This window comes from Danio rerio, chromosome 14 (genome assembly GCF_049306965.1).
Source record: "Danio rerio strain Tuebingen ecotype United States chromosome 14, GRCz12tu, whole genome shotgun sequence".
Taxonomy (NCBI): Eukaryota; Metazoa; Chordata; class Actinopteri; order Cypriniformes; family Danionidae; genus Danio; species Danio rerio.
Window position 1 is genome coordinate 46,174,431 of NC_133189.1, and position 22,064 is coordinate 46,196,494.

Genomic DNA, 22,064 nt, shown 5'->3' on the forward strand with positions numbered 1-22,064 from the left:
TAGGTGAAATGCTTCGACTGTAGTGTATGAGTGTGTGTGTGTGAATTATTGTGTATGTGTGTTTCCCAGTACTGGGTTGCAGCTGGAAGGGCATCCACTGGGTAAAACATGCCGGAATAGTTGGCAGCTTATTCCGCTGTGTTGACCCCTAATAAATAAGGGATGAAGCCGAAGGAAAACAAATAAATAGTTGTGTAAAAATATTTTGGGTTGCTGTAAAAAAGCAACAAGCAGCGTGAAACTGCTTTTCATCAAAATGAAACTATTAAATGTCAAGCATTGCACACATAAAATAATGGTATCCCCCACAGACCAAAATGTACGTATTTTTATATAAAATAAATCTTTCAGGTATGTTCTACTACATACTTCAATAAGAGACTTAATTTTACTGTACATCATTTTAAAACATACAAGTCATAATAACTGGGGTTTCCTTTTTACACATAATAAAGTAGGTTGTAAAAGTGGAGTGTACTGATTACTCATGACAAATTTTACAGCCTCATCCGGTTTAGTCATTACTGTAACTAGTTAAATGAAGACTCACCCGTCTGCGTTTAAGTCAAGAATGGTGAGGTCGTAACCAAAGGAGGAGGCTAAACCCGGTCCTCGAAGGATGTGTTCGACTTGTAAGTTTCTGGCTTCTGTTCTGTCTTCTGGTCTCAGTAGTAAAACCTCCCCGCTGTGGTTTGATCGTGGAGCGCCTGCTACCACATTCAGCTCTCCTTTCTTCATCAGGTTCATCCCAGTGTCAAGAGCAAAGCCTAGAGAGGATGCAATGAAGTTGTTTATAAATAGATCAATTCACTGTTACGTCATACATTGAAAAAATTATTGATTGGATTTACATTTGGTTACAAACGATTTATATGGTCTAAATTTAAATAAACAAATTAAGTTGAATTTTAGAAAATTTAGTTTTTTGTTTAATTCCAGCCCATATAAATTTTTAGCAATCACTTACCTTAAAAAAAATTAAATCCGATCAATTTTCAGCATACACACACAAACACTTGAAGTCAAAATTATTATTATCCTCCTATGTTTTCATTTTCTAACATTTCCCAAATGATGTTTAAAGGAGCAAAGTATTTTCACAGTCTTTACTATAAAATTCTTTCTTCTAAAGGAAGTATTTGTTTGATTTCGGCTAGAATGATTTTGTTTTATTATTTTTTTTGTCTACAGAACAAGCCAGTGATATACATTGATTTGTCTAATTACCCTAACTTAACTAATTAACCTAATTAATGATTTTGGATAAAATGTGGTTTTATAAAAAAAGCATCTAGCTATTGTTTTAACAGATTTGCAATTACAGTTTTCTTAAAAATAAATAAATATTTAAATAAATAAATAAATAAATAAAGATAAAGAAATCAATGAAATAAGTTTATTAAAGCCTATTTTGATAATAGACAATAATAAAACATACTAAAATATTTTTAAGTCAAATATCCTGTAGTTAAAATAATGAAATTATGAATGACTAAAAAAATAAATAAATAAAATAAAAAAATAAAAAATAAAATAAGTCACAAAATCTACATTTACACATTTGGGGCGATTTCTGTTACGTTATAAAATGTCATAATTATAATGTTATAAAAGTCTTAATGCACTATTATGTCTTAATTTTTTCTTCAAAAATACATTGAATGGTTTGTTTTCTAGCGAACCCTATCGTATACAGCATGGCATTTGATATATATGTGTGTAAATGTTTTTTTTTTTTCCTCAAATATTTCCCAAATGATGTAGAGCAAGGAATATTGACAGTATTATAATATTTTTTCTTCTGAAGAAAGTCTTATTTGTTTTATTTCAGTAGTTTTTAAGAAACATTTTAAAGGTTCAAGAAACCCTGGAGTACTTTTTTTTTTAGATTTTAACAGATTTGTGTGTGTTGAGCATCAGTTAAGACAATGTTTGTACCTGTCAGCTTTAATTGTGGGGAAAACTGATTTTGATGCTTTTGTCAGCTAATTTCATCTTCCTGGTTTAAAATAAATTTTGGAGCAGGATCAAAATCGGTGACATAATGCGAATCTGCTAGTGGGGTGATGAGACGTCGGTTTCTTATTATTATTGATTACTCATTCATTTTCTTATCATATGAGAAGACCCTGCTTCTTAATTATTCATGAGAGCATGTGCTTTCCGAAGACAAGGCAGACCTGCCAAGCTGTGAGACCCAATGACTGGGTGAGACAGCGTCCGCTACACAGTATTTAGCCGTTTATGAAGAGTCAGACCCGGGGATTGAGGAGGAGAGAAGTCCTTATAGTGTTTATATAAACACAGTTATCTTTCTAATGATAAAACAAATTGTGGTTATGTGTAAATAAAATTATGAATAACAAATGTAGCAGGACATTAAATTACTTTCTGTTTATTTCTTTGCATTTTAACTCTGTAAACTGTAAAATCATGGGTCTTCTCACAGTTTTTGTTTCATTTTGTGAGCCAACTGAAAATAGTTGTTCGCTCCCCTCTTTTTTCCCTGCTCTGCCGGCCACACCTACCTCTGCTCATAGAGCTCCACGCCCATTATCCTTTTTTAAAATTAATTCTGAGGTAGACTTGAACCGAAAGAGGGGGGTTTCATGGCCCTTTTAAGGTCCATATTATTAGTCCCCTTAAGGACAAACTATTATGTTTAGAAATGTGTTGAAAAAATATTTCGGTTAAAAGCAGAAATTGGGGGAAAAATACACACACACACAAAAACACACACAAATATGACATTGCCCTTGATCACCTAAAAAGCTGCTGATGTCCACAGGATTGAGTTCGTGTTCATCTGCTGTTTCATAGATCTCCAGAGAGAAGTCCTCAACAGGCTCCATGTGCACAATGCCTAAAGGGTGAAAAAGAGAAATGTCATTATCAATTACTTCATATGACATATTTTGCTGTATTTGGAATTTACAAGGAATACTTTACAAATGTGAAGGTTTACTTTATCAGTAAAGAACCACCTTCCTGTTGCTTTGCAATACCTTTCCAGTCATATGCTCCTGGAGCTCCATAAACAAGATATTTGCTGTCTTTGGAAAAAGCTACAGAGAGACCCTGTTGACAGTACCCAAAGTTGTGTTTATCTGTCTCCCGAGTCCTACAAAATGATCTTGTGTCTGCTCCATCCGTTCCCAATACAAGGTCCTGTCCCAGGACAAAGCATCTGCCCAATAACCGCTGATTAGTGAAGCTCCAATCCTGGTATCTGTGTGCACAGGTCTAGACACAACAGAGTAGCTTATTAATAAAACATGTATTGATTGTTCTGAGGTGTCAACTTTAGATAGTGTCTTCATAACAAAAATATGAGGATTATTTACCACTACTTTGCCTCCTCGTCCCTGACTTTGAACACTAACACCTAGCCATTGGTTTTCTCTATAGTCCACTCCTGGATGATCTTTAGATCGAGCTGCCAATACAGAATAATTAAAATATGTCTGTCAAGATGCTTAAGCGTGTTACTTTAATCAATAATACAATTGACAAGCAAATAAATGAGCAAAAGTCATTCAAATAAATAAAGTGAAACCCCAACTAACCTTTTATATCAACGGGGATGCGTTCACAGTCATCAGGTTGAGTTGTGAATTTACACCTGTACAGACCACCAGATATATTGGCGTTTTGAACTGGCAATGCTTTAGCACGAGGAGCTCCAATCAGCAGTCTGAAAACGTAACCATCATGTTGTCAGATACAGTGTTGGACGAAAGTTTGGGAAAACCTAGCAGAAACTGAATATAAAACATTGAATAAGAATAGGAGAACAAGGATAATGCATGTTATTTTTTATTTAGTACTGTCCTGAATAAGATATTTTACAGAAAAGATGTTTACATAGTGACACTTTTGGACAAAACGAAGATGTCTAAATGTGTTGAGATATCATGTTTTCCCCATTTAGTGCCTTTCAGAGGCAAAAAAGATACTTGCCAGTCTTCAGAAAAAAACAAAAAACAAATCAAGTGTAATTTACAAAGCATCAGTGTGATTTTAAATCTTATTTTTTTTCAGTGTGAAAAGATGCATCTCAGAATCATACAGTCACTGCTGGAAAGGGTTCAAATATGAAAAAGTAATAATAATAATTATAATAAAATCGGCAAACTGCCCTCAAAAGACAATTTATTAAATATTAAAACATTTTTTTCTCTGTTTATAAAACTAAAGGGACAATTGTTGCTTAATTTTATTGTTTTTTTATTGGTGATTCATAATATGTAATGTAATCTTAAGCTTGGCAAGCAGTTTTGGAGAAAATGATGTTTCCCCATTTAAACAGAATGCTCGAGCATACTGCCCTAGAGATGCTTCAACGATGGCCGCCGAGTGAAATGACTTGCCTTTAAGGGACTTTGGTTTAATTTGCTCGAGCAATTTCTTAAAGATTTTTTAGAATGTGCACACACTGACCCTTTTTCCATCCAATAATTTCACCATTGTTTTGTTTTGTGGATTATATGTAAACATTCATTCATTTTCTTTTTGGCTTAGTCCCTTTGTTAATCTGGGGTTGCCACAGCTGAATGAACCGTTAACTTATCCAGCATATGTTTTACACAACGGATGACCTTCCAGCTTCAACCCATCACTGGGAAACATCCACACACACTCATTCACAATCACACCCATACACTATGGACAACTTAGCTCACCCAATTCACCTATACTAGCACATGTCTTTGGACTTGTGGGGTAAACTGGAGAACCCGGAGAAAAGCCAAACGAACATAGGGAAAAACCATACACAGAAAAGCCAACTTACCCAGGTGAGGCTTGAACCAGTGACCTTCTTGCAGTTAGGCGATCGTACTTATATGTAAACATTTTTTTACGTAAAATACTTCACAGGGACAGTACTAAATAAAAAAATAACAGCATTTTTTCTATAATCTCTCTTATTTAGCTAAAATTGCATTTTCACATCTTCTGCAAGATGTTCCTAAACTTGAGCATAACACCAGGGTGTGAATTACAGGGGGGTTTAGGGGGAATTAACCCCCCCACCCCCAATTAATGATTGAAGGATGTCAGAACAACATGTATGTGGGGTTAGTCTTCTAAATAGTGAGAAATAGTTTGCTCTGGTTTGCATCTTAAATACTATTATTACTAATTAAATAATAGATAATAAAGATATATTTGACCACTTCTACAATGGATTATACCATTGTAAACGCAATTAATATAAGCCGATAGACATAGTAAGTTTTTACAAAACACTTTTCTTGTAAAATAGGTGTATAGTCTAAAAGTAAAATAAAATTAGATGCCTGCAGTACCCTCTGCAATGGCTTATCACAGGATATTTTAGGTCTGAATAGTCAAACTATCCCACAAAACACTGACAAAGTAATTGTGTTGCATTAACAAAATAGATGTCATCTCATTTGATTCACTGAAGCTTGTATTACACAAAATAATAGTTAAAAATATAATAAAGTTGACCCCCTGATTGTCACTGTATACTGTAATTCGCACCCTGCATAACACTATAGATAAATAGACAGAAAAAGACAGATTTCCTCCACATATTTTAAAAGCATCTGATTAATGTCACTTTTGCAGAACCCCTTTTAAAAATAAAACAATTTCTAATTTACATTAATATTTTATTAAATTTGGACACTATATAATTTAATAGTAGGCCTATATAATAGTAAACAAATGCAAATCAGCATGTGATATACTGTTACTGACATTACATGGTAATTATAAAATGTTAGGGCTGTTTTTATATAATATAATATAATATAATATAATATAATATAATATAATATAATATAATATAATATAATATAATATTGTCACACATAACGTAATTGAAAACCGTTTTCTCACACGCGCTGGTCTGAAGGTTTGAGCTGATGATGCATGGCCATAGAAAAGCCAAACAAACTGTCTGCTTCTCCTCGCTTCCTCATCACGTTCTGTGTGTCCAGGTTAAAGACAAAAACCCGTGCTGGAAGAATTATCCACACGGTGAAGAGGAGACTGAACAACATGACCATGGAGCTCGGTGGAGGAGACTGCAGTTTAATTCCAGAAAACAACCCCAACAACTCCTACAGCAGGGTGAGGCGAGGCGACACTTTATATCAACCCTGGCTGATTTATGTCCTCAGGGTGGGGATAAGAACAATTGTACAGTATGTAGGTTAATGTTTAGCTGTGAAGGAAAGGTGAACACATGCCCTTTCATCCTCAGTCATTTCCTGACAGGTTTAGTCAAATTCAAGATAAGACTCGACGTACTGTAAAATGGCGCAATTTGTGATGAGAATCATCACGAGTATATGGGATGGACAAAATGAATGTACACCACATGCAGGACACAGAGCGTTTATCTAGACAAATTGAAAACACATAACAAATACATTTGTAAATAAAGGCCAATTAAACCGCCGTTTGATTTCTAAAAGACTATTTGATGAATTACACATTGAACCAAAAGATGGCGCTAAAGATTTTTGGTGTAATAGATACATTCAGCTTCAATCAATGGTCAAGCACACATACAGTCGTTGTGTACTGCAAAATATTTTTATACAGGCCTGTGGCCAGAGGTGTTCGGGTGTTTCGAAAGGCTCACCCCTCTTCTGTTCAGAATTTAGCCCCTATATGAGCTCATTCGTCCCATTTTTGACAGTATGCCATTATGAATTGTGAAGATAACCAATAGAAGAAGGTTAAGAAGTATAATCAATAAATAAACAATGAAAGAAGGCTCTTATCATTTAAATAGAAAAACTTTAACTGAGGAAATGAGCTGGGCAGTTTGTTATTTGCCTATAGGCTACAGTTTTACATTTAACAAGTTTTTTATAATGGATTATAATAAATTAGCATTTAAAAAATAACTATGTTTTCCATATTTCTAAAATTCCAATCTCATTGCATTATATATAAAACTGTAACAACTTGTAAATAAACACACATTTTTTTTAAACAAAAATTAGTAATATAAGCAGTTTGACAAAATGGAAGTATTTTTGCTGCATCAAAAGTGTGGTAGTGATCACCATCCGACAAGCTAATCCAGCACAGACTAGTGCTTAAAATGTCACTGAAATGCAGTAATTGAACCTCGAATAACTGTAAAAAGCTCAATTTTTTTGAGAAAAAAGAACCACTTCTTTAAATAGGTTGGTTACAGGCCTGTTATAATAATTGGAAATTTACAATATTTTTTATTCTAATACTGTAAGAAATATTGAACAGAATATTGAATATTGTGACTCTGCCTCACACTAACACACTTAACACTTTTTACAAATTTATGTAGATTGAACATAAAAAGATAAGTTGTCCCAGTGAAATCTCAAGAATTGTGTTGTTTGAGCTCATTTTAAATAAGTAGTTTGAACGAGCAAAATAAAATATTTTTTTGAGTGTAGGTGAATTTAAGTTGTCATACAATTGTTTTTTTTTTTTTTTAAATATAGAGGTTTTCCTGTCACAATTTTATATCAAACAATTTTAATTTTATATATTGCCACAAGTCAACATATATTAATTAAAAATAAATTCTGGAAAAATTCAAAATCTGGTGTGAACAGTCTGAAATATAAAGCAAAATTTAATGATTAAATGAATTTAGGTTTGGACAAAATGAACAGAATATATATTAATGTAAGTGGAAAAAACACAAGTTTAAAAAAAAAAAAAAAAAAAAACATTTTATCTACATTTTTTCTGACAAGTAAAAGTATGATGGTAGAGTTCTACAGTATGGCAAAAGTTGAGTGGCAGTGTTTGTTTTTCGTAGCCATGGTTTGGAAACTAAAGCATCATTGTGGTTTTAGCACTACGAGGTGTATCATGTCAACAACACATGCAAATGAAAACTAATAACTAATTTAGAAAATAACCTTCACGGCAGACCTAATGTATCACTTGTGAGGAGTTTTAGTGTTGAGCATATTTATAAATGTTCAAGACAATCCATTACATTATTATATACATATACCATATACATTAAGCATGTATTGTATTCAAAGAATGACATAGAACAAGTGTTTTAAAATGCAATGTTTAATTTGTTGTGTCAGTTCTGTTAATTTACCATTTAATTAATTGTAAAAATGACTATTTTTCAGAGATAACTATTGTTTACAGCAATCCCTTAAATAACATCAGCATGCATTAAAGCACTACTAACTATAAGCATGACCAAAAATAACTATACATCCTGTGGAAAATGTAAGCTTATGCTGCGAGCGAGTTGTTTACTGAGAAACCCACTGTGAGTCTGGTCGAGATGAGTGGTCATGGGTAAGATGAGCGAGGGTGTGGGTAACAGGAGGACAAGAGCAGACAAGGTTCAGAGAAACCGCTTAAAATAACAGGTCTATGCACTTCCACACTCATAAAAACACTGTTGTGAACTGCAGCTCCAACACTGCACCGCAAACAATAACTACACTTTAAAAATAACGGGTCAGCGTCTCTGACACTGAGATATTTAAATGTAAGTTTTATTTTTAATTTCAAAACATTGACGACTATAAATAACTTTCAAACAGTTCAAGTCAACTAGAGGTCATAAGAGAAATAGTATACTGTGTGTGCTCAACGTGTTAACACGTTACATTGAGATTTGAGATTAATACTGATTACATTTAGTTGACAGTCAGTTAAAGAGCTACTTAGAGTCAACAAAATGTGTAAAGGAGGGCTGAAAAATAGAGTGTAATTAAACTTATTAGTCTTGGAGTTACACTGTTAACAATTTCCTGTAGAATCTACGGTAACTCACTGGTAGCAGTTTACCAGTAACTTACTTTAAATCAATTACAGCTAAAATACTGTATTTACATTTACAGCACCGATTATCTTGCTGTATGCATTTACGGTATTGTGAATCTTTACTGTATATATACCGCAATTTTGCAGTGCAACTTTAAAATACAGTAACTTAGTGCATATCTCTCCTAAAATAAAATACAGTTCATATTACTGTTAAATACTGTGCAATTTACAAAAATCATTAGTGTAGAATTAATAATGTTTGCACTAAATATGAATGGCTTTTTTTTTTTTTTTACTACTGCTGTTGTTTCGTCTCTTTCTCTCTTATGAATTCAATAAGACTTGTCAGTGCAGCTCCGGCAAAAGCGCTTGCTAAAAGCACATCTTGAAACGAAGACGAGTGTGTTTTCTAAAGTTTGATTCAATGCTATTTAAGATGTAGCAAAAATATAAAGACTTTCATCAATTATGGTTTGGACACAATGTATTTTAGGGTGCTTTCACATCTGTACATCAAATGTTGTGTTCTGAAACGGATAAAAATTGTAACAATGTTTATTTTTGTTCTTGGTGCAGTTTGTTCATTTAACAGACTAAAATAGTTAAAACAAGTCACGTGCAAGTAAACTCTCCTCACACTAGTCAGGGTTTCAGAGTCCCGCTCAGCTGTCATGTCACTCTTATTTAAATGTATGGCGATGAGCAATAAGAACATCATAAGTGAGACGGTGCACTTTAATTTTGAATGGTGACACCCACAGACATCGTCACTATATAAATCAAAGTTAAAACTTTTTCATATAAAGTCGTTGAATTGAATTATGCATTATACATTATAGAGAGAAAAAACAGATAAACCAAGACTGCAGTTCAGTCAATTTTCACCGCTCTCGTTAATATTTCAGCATGTTTTCGCTTTCGTATTTAACATGAAACGCACATTTACCCATAGGAATGACATCCGGCCTTACTCAAAATTCTCTCTTCATAAAGCCAAATATGTCTATTACATATTCATAATACAATGTGGTATAGCCTAGTTCGTTGGATTGTATTGCTTTCTCACTACAATCGATACACGTCAGAGTTCGTTTCAATTGATTGTCTTCATGCATAGCCGAGCGCAATTGCTGGATTTACATGTCAAATGAACCGCGCTAACTGAAATGCGTCCGGGCAACCCTCCCGTTTTTCTCAGGATTCTCCCGCATTTTACAGTTCTCTCTCGCTATCATGCTGTAAAGGTATTTTCCCGTATTTTCAGTGTTTCTCTGAAGGGTTGCAAAAAAAATATTAAAGAGCTGATCCTTCCTATACGCAATCCATACCGCCGAACCACCAGGGGCCGCCCCTTGCTCTTAAATGTGAGTCTGTTCTGTGCTTTTGCTTTGTTTAGGCACAAAAAACACGAAATAAATATAAAAACACCTCAATTTTCCTTCCTTTTCATTACAGGTGCCATGACCCCTCCAATGCAATCCTCAAAACAGTCATATAGTGGTGCGTGACTGTCAGCTGATGCACTCCATAGTGATGAATAGACTCTGTTTCCTAAACGGATTCTGTACACGCGATTTGAGGCGGAGCGAAAGTCTAGCTTTTGGGTGCGTGTTTAAACAGACATATACACATAATTAATAAGAATAATATCTAAAGATGTCAATATTGTTGTTATTTGTTTAAAACACAACAAATTTTGTCCTAATTGAGCATAAAAAGTTAGGAAAGCAGTCAAATGCTTTTTATTATAAAGTTAGATGTGTGCAGTTTTAATGTGACACCTGTTATTTAATGTAATCAAACGAAAAAATCTCAATAAGAAATAGGCACAATAGACACAAATATAGACATGCAAATTGTTTGTCTGTAAAGCCCCTTTTTCTTATTTTTTGTAAAGATTTGAAATATTATTTGAATACAACCTCTATACCTCCAGCAATGTTAAAGCTTTAAAATCAATAACCCTCTGTGAATCTTATATTGTCTCTTTTTTATAATACCCAGCAGACTGTATTGTACGTGACCTTTTAAACATCACTGTGACCTTGCTTTAAAGGTAGATTTAAAGTGATTTTTGTAATTTATATTCCCCTGGCATAATCTTTTTGTTTCTCTTTTTGTTTTGTTTCCTTGTCTAACTTTTTTGTTATAGGACTTGTACCTTTTCTGTAGGTTTTTGTATTCTTGTTAAACGTTCTAAAAAAAAACAAAAAAAACAACAACTCTGATTTATAATAAATAATGTTTGTGAATGACATGCCTACTTTACTACATCCAATCAGCTTGCAGCAGTAAAAAACAAGCCACACCCACTGTTTTCTCATTTAAAATTCCATTTCTCTAGGAACTGCATCGCAGCTTCCAGTTCATGTTGACTTTAAACACTTAAAGGTTAAAAGTTTAAAATAAATAAAAATATAAGAAAAATATATTTCTAAAAATTACAATTTTAGCTAAATTTTCTGACAAATCCAATGTGAAGGTAGAATTGTATGGCAATTAAAATTAACGATGTTTGTACTGCATAAATAGGGATGACTTTTTTAAACACCAATACTCTTGTTTGGTCTTGTATATGATCTAATAAGGCTGGTCTGACTAGCTCAGGCAAATGCAGATGCAAAAAAGCACATTTTGAAACATATGTGGGTGTTTTAGTCTCAGTGATGGAGGCGGAGCGTAAATCAGGACTGTATTTTTCCCTCCCACACACAGATAACATATGAGTGTATGTTAATACATTAAATAGAAGAAAGCATATGCAGAAAATGTGTCTATGCTGGAACTGTACAGAATGGAAATGAATGAAATGTGGGTCCTGCTTTATATTAGGTGGCCTTTATTAAGATGTACTTGCCACATAAAATAAGTACAACACTTCTGGTGCTCTTGAGGAGGGACACAGGTATGGTTAGGGACAGTTCTGGGGGTATGGGTTGGGCAAATTCGGGTTAAGGTAAGGGATGAGTCAACAGTGTAAACCTAAATGTAATTACAGAAATTAGTTACTGACGTAATTACAAATAAATCATTGTTAAATGACAGCTTTCATATTTTGTGATTCAAAACAAGTGTTTTCTGTTTATTTATGGCATTATGGGATTTTAATCTCTGCTCTGTCGACTTTTGATGTTGAAAATTCAACTCTGCTGTTTAACAAAGTGACTTTTATTGACAGTTTAGTAGTTTGAAATAATATAATAATGTAAAAAAATAATATAAAGAGAAATAAGTATGTGTGGTGATCAGCGGTAAAATCAGGAACTTGTGGTAATTCAGTTGTAGAATTTAATTTTTAATATGAACAAATACTGCAGCCAGTACTCTGACCCTTTTGTTTAAGCTGATCAGTTAAGTGTGGCAATGGAGACAGCAAAGAACCATCTGTCTTTTGTTCATCTGAAGAACAAAGGTGTTAAAAGGACACAACTTGCAGAATGGCTTCTTGATCTAGTCAACATTTTCCTTCTAATCAGCATTTTCTCAAACACAGAAAGACAAGTGAATTACAATATTTACATCAAACGAAGTGGGCACGAAACTGAATATTTCGCTTCTTATACCCAGGGGCATAGAAGAACAAAGGGCACAGGGCCCTGGCAATTTAGGGACCCGGTGACGTCTCCTAACCCCCTCCCCCCACCCCCAATAGTCTTTATATTCTCAGCACAATGTCTTGGGTAAACTAGAAGTGGTTTGGAAGGTGAATTATGCATAGGAAAAAATAGAAAAAGAAACAGTTGGGAAAAAAAAAGAAAAACAGTTGAACTGTAGACTATAACCAACATAGACTCATTCTGAAAATGTAGCCCTATAGTTGATCAAGTATAGGTGTGTTGAAAATGAGTGTATAAATTAGTTGTGTTTCATCCAACTGCTGCCACCTTTGTCGTCAGGCAAAGTTTGCAGATTGCCTCATTAACGTCTTCAGGTTCTCTTTTTGCATTTGGTTTGAACCCAAAATATAGCTAAACAGGCGCTTTTGCATTGCATTTTTGACAAGCCTACCCTATATACGTTTCTAAAGACTGCAAATTATGTAGCAAGAGGTACGTATGGCTGCATTTCATTTTTAAAACAAACGCTATGTGGCGGTATGACGCCATTCCTTTTTGCGCTTACCAGCTGATCGCTTACCTCCGTATAGACGGCTTTTCCACTGTAACCAGTTTGTCCAGTTAGTTCGCCATGTACGTCGGCAGAGAGGAGTTGACCACGATGACAGGGTTTGAGTCCAGTGAAAAACGGTTCCAGAAAGCAGGTAAAACAAAAACTAAAACCAAAAAATAAAGTAAGTAAATAACAGGGTGAAAATGGGGTAAAATCTGAAAACTTGGTAAAAATCCTTTGGATTGTTTTTGAAAATTGTTGGTTGGGTTTAGAGAAGTGGGTGGTCGGTTCAATCAGATCTCAAAAAACGTACACAGTGGCCCCTGGTGGATTGGCGAAAACAAAAACTGCAGAAAGACGTACCTCCTGGGATATATTTCGCAGTCGTCAGAAATGTTTATAGAGGTTCGTTTTCAGAATGAACCTGGGTTGACCATAACTAGGCCATCTGGTCACACTATGGATGACACCCTCCAGTGACCACCTCACACGATCATCCAATCACAGTGCTGGATTTGAAAGGTGCCATCTTTTCAATCCCGCCTTCCAGAGAAATGATAAAACATTTCCTCAAAGAAGTTGAAAGTGTGGTTTGCAATATTGGTGTTGTGCAAAAGGTTTCTTGTGTTGCTGCTTGAAGGGGGATGAAAACGTCTTTAGCTTCAGTAATTCTCTCCAAAGGATTCTCTGCATGTCTTTGGCTATCTAAATTGCTCAAAGACTTCTTAGGTTTCTTTTGCTGCATGTTTCACCAATGATTTTCATTGAGTTTGAATTCACACTATTCCAAGACTTGCAGTCTGCTTTTAGCCAGATTTCTTCTTCTCAAAGCTCAAGAGACCCATGTCTACTTATTCCATGCCTCAAGAACAGAAAGAAGATCCAGCTTCTTCTAACCACTGCATCAACAGCAGAAACGTAAATATACCACTTGCCAAACCTCTAAGAGAGACCTTGGCATAGTGTTTCAGTATTTAATACTCTAATTAATTAGATGTTTAAACTGTTATTCATTAAAAACAAAAAAATCCTCAGTTGTTTGTTATTTTAGAATAAGGTTACTCTTGTCAGACTTGTCTTCAGAAAAGATAACAGAGTAATTAATCCCATTTGTAGAAATAATTTTAATTAAAAAGCATTATTGTTGATTATTGCCACTGTGGAAGCTGATGCTGGAGCCCAGTTTAAAAGGAGTTATTCATCTGTTATTTACACACACCTTAAGAGTGAAGTGACCAAAATCTCAGTATTAATATTAATACTAATGTTAATTTTAATATTGGAGTCAAACCAACTAAATTATCACTACATTATTTGGTGCCCTATACGAGAGGCTAAAATATTGATATTGATACCGAAATATTGATGTTAATATTTGCGATAAATTCAAAATAACACTACATCTGTAAAATAACAGAGCATGTACTGGCTTTTATAACAAAGTCCTTGTACCATAATATATAACATTAACCCAATATATCCCTTTAAACTATTAAAAATGTTCATAAAATTAACTTCTTCAAAAATAAAAGGGAAAAATAAAAACATGAATCACAAAATATGGAAAATCCTAATTTATGGATATTTTTACAGTGCACTAAACTATTAATTTAAATGTAACTATATAGTAATTAAGTACACTTAATTTAAAGTGTGACCGAAATGGTTAATTGTGCATTTCATTTTTGGATTTGGAAAATGGGATGAAAACATCCTTAATTGCTAGAATAGCATGTAATATACTCAAATAATATTAATTAAAAAACTATAACTAATAAATAGACAGTCACAATGACAAAGAAATAGATGCCTGCAAAATGTAAGACATAAACAGATTTATCAGTGAATGAATCAATAAATAAATCGACTTAGACCTGAGAATGATGCAGAAATGCTGGAAGTCAATCTAAGTTATTAACTCTCAGATACTACAACCCACTGTATCAGCAGCCCACATGAAAGCTGAGCGTTGCACACTTTCTAGATTAGTCCCGTTTCCAGACACTCACGAGAGCACATTCACACATATGTTGCTCAATAACAACACCTTCATCATAGTGTTGCAAAAAAAAATTCCAATTCACAACTACATCAGAGTCTGAGGAAGACTGATTAAAATATTAAAAGTAACATTTTTGAGTTGCACTTGATCAGAGCAAGCTAATCTAAATGAATTAAACAATTTTACTGATGTATTGTTTCAGAGAATCAATGACATTTATTAATAGCAGCATATAATCTGTGAGTGAGCAATGAATGTGAAATATTGTGTCCACATCAAAGTGTACTTTCCAAGTGGTGTGTGTGTATTATGTATATATATATATATATATATATATATATATATATATATATATATATATATATATATATATATATATATATATATATATATATACAGCCCCCCCCCCAATTTCTGTTTAATGAAGAGAAGTTTTTTTCAACACATTTCTAAACATAATAGTTTTAATAACTCATTTCTAATAACTGATTTATTTTATCTTTGCCATGATGACAGTAAATAATATTTGACTAGATATTTTTCAAGACACTTCTATACAGCTTCAAGTGACATTTAAATGCTTAACTAGGTTAAGTGTAATTTTAGAGCAATTAGGCAAGTTATTGTATAATGATGGTTTGTTCTGTAGACAATCTAAAAAAATAAAGCTTAAAGGGGCTAATCATTTTGACCTTAAAATGGTGTTTTTAAAAATTAATAGCTGCTTATATTCTTACCGAAATAAAACAAATAAGACTTTATCCAGAAGAAAAAATATTATCAGACATACTGTAATCATTTCCTTGCTCATTGCAACATTTAAGAAATATATAAAAAAGAAAAAAAATTCAAAGGGGGCTAATAATACTGACTTCAACTAAAAGGACACATTTATTTTAAGCTGTATTTATTCAAAAATATATAAGAATAAGTTATCATACTATATTTTCTCATATATGTCTAACTATTGCTTAAAGCCCAGTTTGGAGGACTAGCAAAGTATTAAAATTTAAAATAATTTGTTTTGGTAAAAATGTATGATAGTTGTATCTTGTTTTTTCTCCTGAAACATAATCAAATTGACAATAAAAATTACACATTGTAATTTCTGGGTGAAAACAATAAAACTGAAAGCTGTATTGTTGTTATGCTTGGAAATTGTATATTTAAATTTACATTTAGCAGACGCTTTTCAGATACTAAAGTTTACTATTACAACAACAACAACAACAAAAATTCTTTACAATAAATTTGCCAATTACAGATTCAAAACACAGTGTAAAATGAATGGACAAGACCAAGGCAAATGATCCATAAAGTTTATCTCATGCAATGTAAATTGAATAACGTAAATATAATGCACTACATATTTTTTCAATTCATTATTTAACAATTTTTTCTCCTACTAAAAAAACAAAAAAACCTATGCACTCAAGCGCACTTTTTGCTGAGATTTTCCTCCAGATTGAACGTTTTTCTGAGTGAATCTCAAGGCTGCATATGTCAAATTTTCATCATCAGAGTCCTGAATAAAAAAGTGCCAGATTAACTTAAATTTAAATTCCACACATGTGTAAACAAAAATCAAATGATTAACACTTACATAGAAATAAGATACAATTTATTCTTAAAATTCATGCAACTCGAAATCATAATTTTACAATATTATTTACATGCTGTTTTGTTGCTCTGATTATTTCTGATTATTTCATGCTAATTATTGAATAGAAATGTAATGTAAATGAAACAAATAATAATAATGATAATGAAACTATTGGGCATTTTTTTTTCTGAACAGAACAAAACAACAGAGTAAACAACATCAGCGTGTAATGCTAGAAACAATTATACAAAAGCATTATTAAAAATATACAAATTCCTCTTTAAAGACAGCAAAATCATCATCTTACCTGAGCATTCGCATGGCCTCTGATTTGATTGCCTTGTCCAGAGCTTTGGACTGTGTGAAAAGATACAGAAAAAAAATGCTGTAAGTGTAATTATTAAAAACATAAATACAACTGAATGAATGCAAATGAAAAACACTGAGTCAGACACAAACCTCTGCTAAATATGAACGCAATGAGAGCAAAAATTAGTCCTCCACAAAGTCCTAAAGCACACGCCAAACCAAGCACTGCTGGACAGAGCCTTTCATCTGAAACATTTGCTGAAAGATATGGATATTAATGATTCTGAGAATACATACACAAACTTGTAGAAGATTCATTTTAGTCAGAAAATGAAAGAAGTGGATTCATAAATAATTACACATTTCTGTTGTGCTGTTTTCATTGAATTTTTGTCTACACTTGATGGAGCTGTTCAGATGATCTAAATTTGAGTTCTTATATGCTGCAGCTTGATGACCTAGGGTTAACACAAACATACATTAAAAATGTATTAATTAATTTCATAAACATTATCCTGGATCACAAAAGAAGTCATAAATGTTAAGTTTTGGACATTGAGACATACACATCACATTAAAGCTGGTTTGTTAGAATAGAAAAATATTTAGCTGTGATATAACTAATATAAATCTGGAATCAGATGGTTAAAAAAAAAATCCAAAGACTGAGAAAATCACCTTTAAAGTTTTTTAAACTATGAAAGTAGATTTAATAATTGTCTTCATAGAAGATGACTTTTAATGTTCTTTAATATTCTTTTGATTTTTGACATTCTTATGATTTTTGTGGTCCAGGGTCACAAAATATAATTTTAATTTGTTATACATGCTAACTACAAATAGGCTAAATGCATTATGTAACATAATCAAATCATTATAATGCATAAATGTTGACAATTATTGTGATGATTTAAAAATAAATGTTACCTTTAATTTTCAGATGTGTTCCATTTCCAAACTCAGTATAAAATTCTCTTGATGCACAATAGTACACTGCTTCATCTGACTGGATGATGTCTGAGATTGTCAGATTGGTGCTGCAGCTCAGTCTTTTGCCCCAGAAACGTTCATTTTTGTATTTGTTGTAAAAAATGGGCTCTGACAGTTTCTGAAATGCTGAAATGACTCGAGGTTGTTGACCAGCAACTTGCTTGTACCAAAAAATGTTATTGTTACACGAAATACACCGCAGAGTCACGCTATTGCCAAGTTCCACAATCATAACTTTTTCTGGCTGTTCAATACGTGAATGTGCAGTGCCTGCAAAAAAAATGAAAATGCCATAAAACAGCTTGAATATTTGGATAAATAGTGCTACAGTATATAGAATAGAACAATATTTAGCCAAGATACAACTATTGAAAATCTGGAATCGGATAGTTCAAAAACATTTAATTACTGAGGAAAATCACCTTTAGAGTTAAGCAAATGATCTTTTTATGTATTTATAGTAGTAAAATTACTAAATGTTTTTATCGAAGATGACCTTTCTTTAATATTCCAATGATTTTTGGCATGTACTAGTATTAATTATATTAGTAACACTTTCTACAAAGCCCATGCTCACAGTGAATTATAACAGTTAATAATATTTTATAATCAAGCTTAACAATTCTATTAATGCATCTATAAAGACACAACAGAATTGTAATGAGAGTTATAGTGTTCAAGAATCTATTACTAACTACTAATGAATCGCTGTAACTACACTGTTTTAACATTGCAGACGGCATCTTTATAAATACAATTATGACCGACTAATTAATACTAGTACCTGTACATCAGGATTGAGTGTGTTTGAATATGTAGATTAAAATTAAAATGCATCACTAATAAGCATTAATAACAATATCACAAAAGTAGCCATATCTGTCATAATATAATACAGGTTGTGTCTTATAGATACATTTATAAAATTGTTATGCTCGATTACAAATAATTATAAATATCATTATTAATAGAAAGTGTAACCAATATGTTTATCAAAATAGATCAGAATAACAAAGCGCTCTAAAACTAATTAAATCACAGCGATGGTTTAAAACAAATATTTCCAAAATTATATTTAAAGCAAATAAGCATGAAACACATAGTGGTACTTACGCGCAACACAAAGAACAGTAACAAATGCCCAGAGAATCATTGTAGATATAGTATAACAATTTTTGGGGGCTGTCTTTTAAATCTATCAGAGAGCAAAGAGTCTTATTGCAGTGCAGGAGGTCCTTATATACGTGCTGTACTAACCACACAGTAACCTTGAATATTTACCATTGGTTAAGACTCTAAAAATGAGGTTGACAAAACCAAGACAAAGGGGTTCATGGCACCCACATTCTTATAGCAGTAGGCAATCAAAGTCACTGATTCATTTGTGTTTTTCTAAGTCTCTTTTAAAAAGAATGTATTTGAGGACTGAATGTGCAGATTAGCTACACTTAAAAAAATGATGTCTGCTAAATTGTTGCAAACAATTTATGTTGAATTTAAACAAGTTAAATTTCGTAATGTTAAACCTAATATGTATGTTTAAATTCAACCCAAATCAATTGTTTACAACCACTTCACTTAAAAAAAAAAACTAGTAAATCCAAGGAATCATCTTTAAATCTTTTTTTCAGTGTACCAATATGTCTAGATAAAATCTGTCCCAGGTTTTTTTTTTTCATGTTTTTTTTCTATTTATTCTGTTCATCAAGGCAGAATCTATTAAATGTAAAAAAAGAGTTAGTATTTATTACGTTTTTAACTAACTGCTTTCTTATTGTACAATTGAAGTGAGCGCTCAGTGATTTATTTATAAGAGGAATTTCCAGTTTAGGTCAACTTTAACTCAAAATGAATTAAACAAATCATTTGAAATATCAAGGATGCTCAACAAATTATTCTTTCAGTTTCATTCATTCATTTTACTTTGGCTTAGTCCCTTTATTTACCAGGATTCGCCACAGCCGGATGAACCGCCAACTTATCCAGCATATGTTTTACACAGAGGATGCCCTTCCAGCTGCAACCCAGTACTAAAAAACACCCATATACTCTCGGACTCACACACATACACTACGGTCAATTTAGCTTATTCAATTTACCAATTGTTTATGTTTTTGGAAATGAAATCGGAACACCCGGTGCAACTCACACGAACACGGGGAGAACAGGGCAACTCCACACTGAAATGCCAACTGGCCCTGCCCGGACTCAAACCAGCAACCTTCTTGCTGTGAGATGACAGTGCTAACCACTGAGCCACCATGCCACCCCGTCTATTAGTTTCATCAAATTAAAATATATATTATTTTATGCATCAGGAAAAGTATAACAAATTATACTATTATATTATTATCTGCAACAATTTATCTATTTATTTACTTTTAATTCCTATAAGCAGCGTTTATTGGAACATTTAAAATCTGGGAAATATAACATCATTTTGTCAGAATGAAAAAAAAAAACTGTTGAATTAAAATTGAAATATCCATTATTGGAGTTACAATAATGGCAGAAAACCTTTAATTAATTTAAAACAACATACTTTATATATGACTATTATTAATAGAACTTCTAAAAGAATTAGATTTTCTTTTAAACAAAAAATAAATCTTCACCTGCCCCAGGCTTTGATTAGATAATTCTGAGGGTAAAATTTTGATAAAATAATTCTTGATGCATCCCAGTGCAAATTTTATTCCAATTCATTTTCAAATACAGTTATTATAGTAAAAACAATAATCAAACTTTGGTATTATTTATATGTATCATCAACAATAACATGCAAATAAGTAACAGTAACTAATACATAAAGAAAACAACAACAACAAGCATTTAAGAAATAATAAAAATCTTACATAACTGCAAACTGATTGGAAGTACAGTTATCTAGTATTAGCACAGTCAGGATTTACTAATCATTTGTGCTGTATTATTATTATTGTATGTACATTTGTAAAAGTTTCACTTTTTTAGATTCTAAATTTATGGCAGGAGAGGATTTAAATCATTTGCACTGTTTATAAAGACTGGCTCTTCATGAAATAATTAATTTTAAATCTGAACATTCAATTTTAGAGAGCTGAATTCAGGATTACTGTCTGAGACAAGCTCCACCCACTGTATCCTGGAAGCTTGACAAGGTGAAGCTTTGCCCACTAAATTAAGGGAGTCTGAGCTCAGGTGGGTCTCAAGAACTCCCCTGAATTCATTCTTTTGGCCTGTTCTTTGATTAAAAGAGTTTTGTGCATTGAAGCTTAGTACTAAATGCTCATATACAGTGCCACTTTTATTCAAGCTGTGGGAGGAAACCAGCTGGAACTTGAACCAGTGACGTTCTTGCTGTGAGGCAACAGTGCTAACCCCTGAGCCACCGTGTGGATTGTGGATGGGAGGATTCTTTAAGACAAAGATAACTAGGTAAGAAATTCTGGTATTTTATAGTAAGTTTGGATTCATCTGATTGGTAAATCATGTGATGGCTAATGCAGGACAAGCCGTGGTCAATCGTATAAGCACGTGATCCTCTTGAAATTAGTTCATAAATAAACTTCACTTTGTTACACATGCAGTAAAAGTGAAAAAGTTGTAAGATGAGGTGCTAGAATCATGGAGTTATTATGATGATTATTCTTACAGATTATTATTAATAATTACTTATTAATGTAGAGTGGAGAAGGGGTAGGACTAAATGCTAAATGCTATGCTTCTTCTTACTCCTTTATGGACATTTATAATTTAAAACGGATTTGTTACTTTACCTATTTTTACATGTTTGAAATAAAGTCTAAAGGGAGGAGGAGTTGAGCCAGGCAAAGCTCCACCCACTACATCAAAAGGGGAGGAGCTAGACACCATTTGGCTCCGCAGTAAGAAAAACTGCATTTCCAACACAATCTCACTGCAATTCACAACTTTTTGATTTAGGACTAGGAGATATTTTAAGTTTGTATGATATCATTGGTACATTTTAGTAAGAATTGCTCATCATCCCTCAATGAGGGTTAGGTTTAGGAGTGGGATTTGGGGTCTGTACAAAAACACATATGCTTTTATATACAAAAATGTTGCCACCTTTTCACAAATATGTAAAATAGTTATGAACTAGAAATAGTTGGAATAAAAAAAGGAAACTACAACAACAACTGGCTTTTCTTTTAAAACACTTGATGAATACTTCATTTATAATATCTTCACTATAAAAATGATATTCACAACATGTTATTGTAATTTTTCACAGTAAATTACATTAGTATCCCTTAGGATTTAACTGTA

The 22,064-nt window shown here is 32.8% G+C and overlaps 3 protein-coding genes and 1 long non-coding RNA gene across 40 annotated transcripts in view; 2 read left to right on the plus strand and 2 right to left on the minus strand.

Annotated features, from left to right (window-relative positions):
• Positions 1 to 6,096, minus strand: part of itga6l (integrin, alpha 6, like) — a 37,489-nt gene extending 31,393 nt beyond the window's left edge. Inside the window, exons 1-6 of one of the 2 annotated variants that reach the window (XM_073922185.1) lie at positions 5,869 to 6,096; positions 3,567 to 3,694; positions 3,345 to 3,436; positions 3,092 to 3,243; positions 2,765 to 2,863; positions 551 to 767 (exon numbers count right to left, since the gene is read on the minus strand). In XM_073922185.1, the coding sequence (XP_073778286.1) occupies positions 551 to 767; positions 2,765 to 2,863; positions 3,092 to 3,149 (374 nt within the window). In that variant the 5' untranslated portion in view covers positions 3,150 to 3,243; positions 3,345 to 3,436; positions 3,567 to 3,694; positions 5,869 to 6,096. Of the gene's footprint in view, positions 1 to 550; positions 768 to 2,764; positions 2,864 to 3,005; positions 3,244 to 3,344; positions 3,437 to 3,566; positions 3,695 to 5,868 lie in introns of both variants that reach the window. The other variant, XM_021481280.3, reaches the window with a different exon arrangement.
• The window catches only part of LOC141377590 (uncharacterized), a 165,569-nt gene that overhangs the window by 29,529 nt on the left and 113,976 nt on the right, over positions 1 to 22,064 (plus strand). The gene's annotated exons all lie outside the window — the stretch shown is intronic.
• nitr13 (novel immune-type receptor 13) overlaps positions 1 to 22,064 on the plus strand; it is a 53,346-nt gene that overhangs the window by 25,174 nt on the left and 6,108 nt on the right. For 7 of the 36 annotated variants that reach the window (XM_073921078.1, XM_073921076.1, XM_073921069.1 and 4 more), the window contains exons 6-10: positions 5,970 to 6,102; positions 10,043 to 10,142; positions 10,234 to 10,382; positions 20,868 to 20,972; positions 21,071 to 21,209. The gene's annotated coding sequence lies outside the window, so the exon portion shown is untranslated. Of the gene's footprint in view, positions 1 to 5,868; positions 6,103 to 10,042; positions 10,143 to 10,233; positions 10,383 to 20,867; positions 20,973 to 21,070; positions 21,210 to 22,064 lie in introns of those variants that run through there. The other 29 variants (XM_073921073.1, XM_073921084.1, XM_073921082.1 and 26 more) reach the window with 14 other exon arrangements.
• nitr14b (novel immune-type receptor 14b) lies at positions 16,196 to 18,990 on the minus strand. The gene is made up of 4 exons (NM_001083870.1): positions 18,906 to 18,990; positions 17,730 to 18,062; positions 16,953 to 17,260; positions 16,196 to 16,850 (listed from the first exon to the last, which is right to left on the minus strand). Exons 1-3 carry the CDS (start codon positions 18,943 to 18,945, stop codon positions 17,148 to 17,150), a joined length of 486 nt encoding a protein of 161 aa, NP_001077339.1. The 5' UTR covers positions 18,946 to 18,990; the 3' UTR covers positions 16,196 to 16,850; positions 16,953 to 17,147.

What these genes read in the sequence shown, in the direction of transcription:
- nitr14b (NM_001083870.1), bottom strand. Translation starts at nt 18,945, where the DNA reads ATGATTCTCTGGGCATTTGTTACTGTTCTTTGTGTTGCGC. An exon ending in TACTGTTCTTTGTGTTGCGC is followed by an intron (nt 18,063 to 18,905) that starts GTAAGTACCACT and finishes TTTTTTTTGCAG; the next exon opens with GCACTGCACATTCACGTATT. An exon ending in AACACATCTGAAAATTAAAG is followed by an intron (nt 17,261 to 17,729) that starts GTAACATTTATT and finishes TGTTAACCCTAG; the next exon opens with GTCATCAAGCTGCAGCATAT.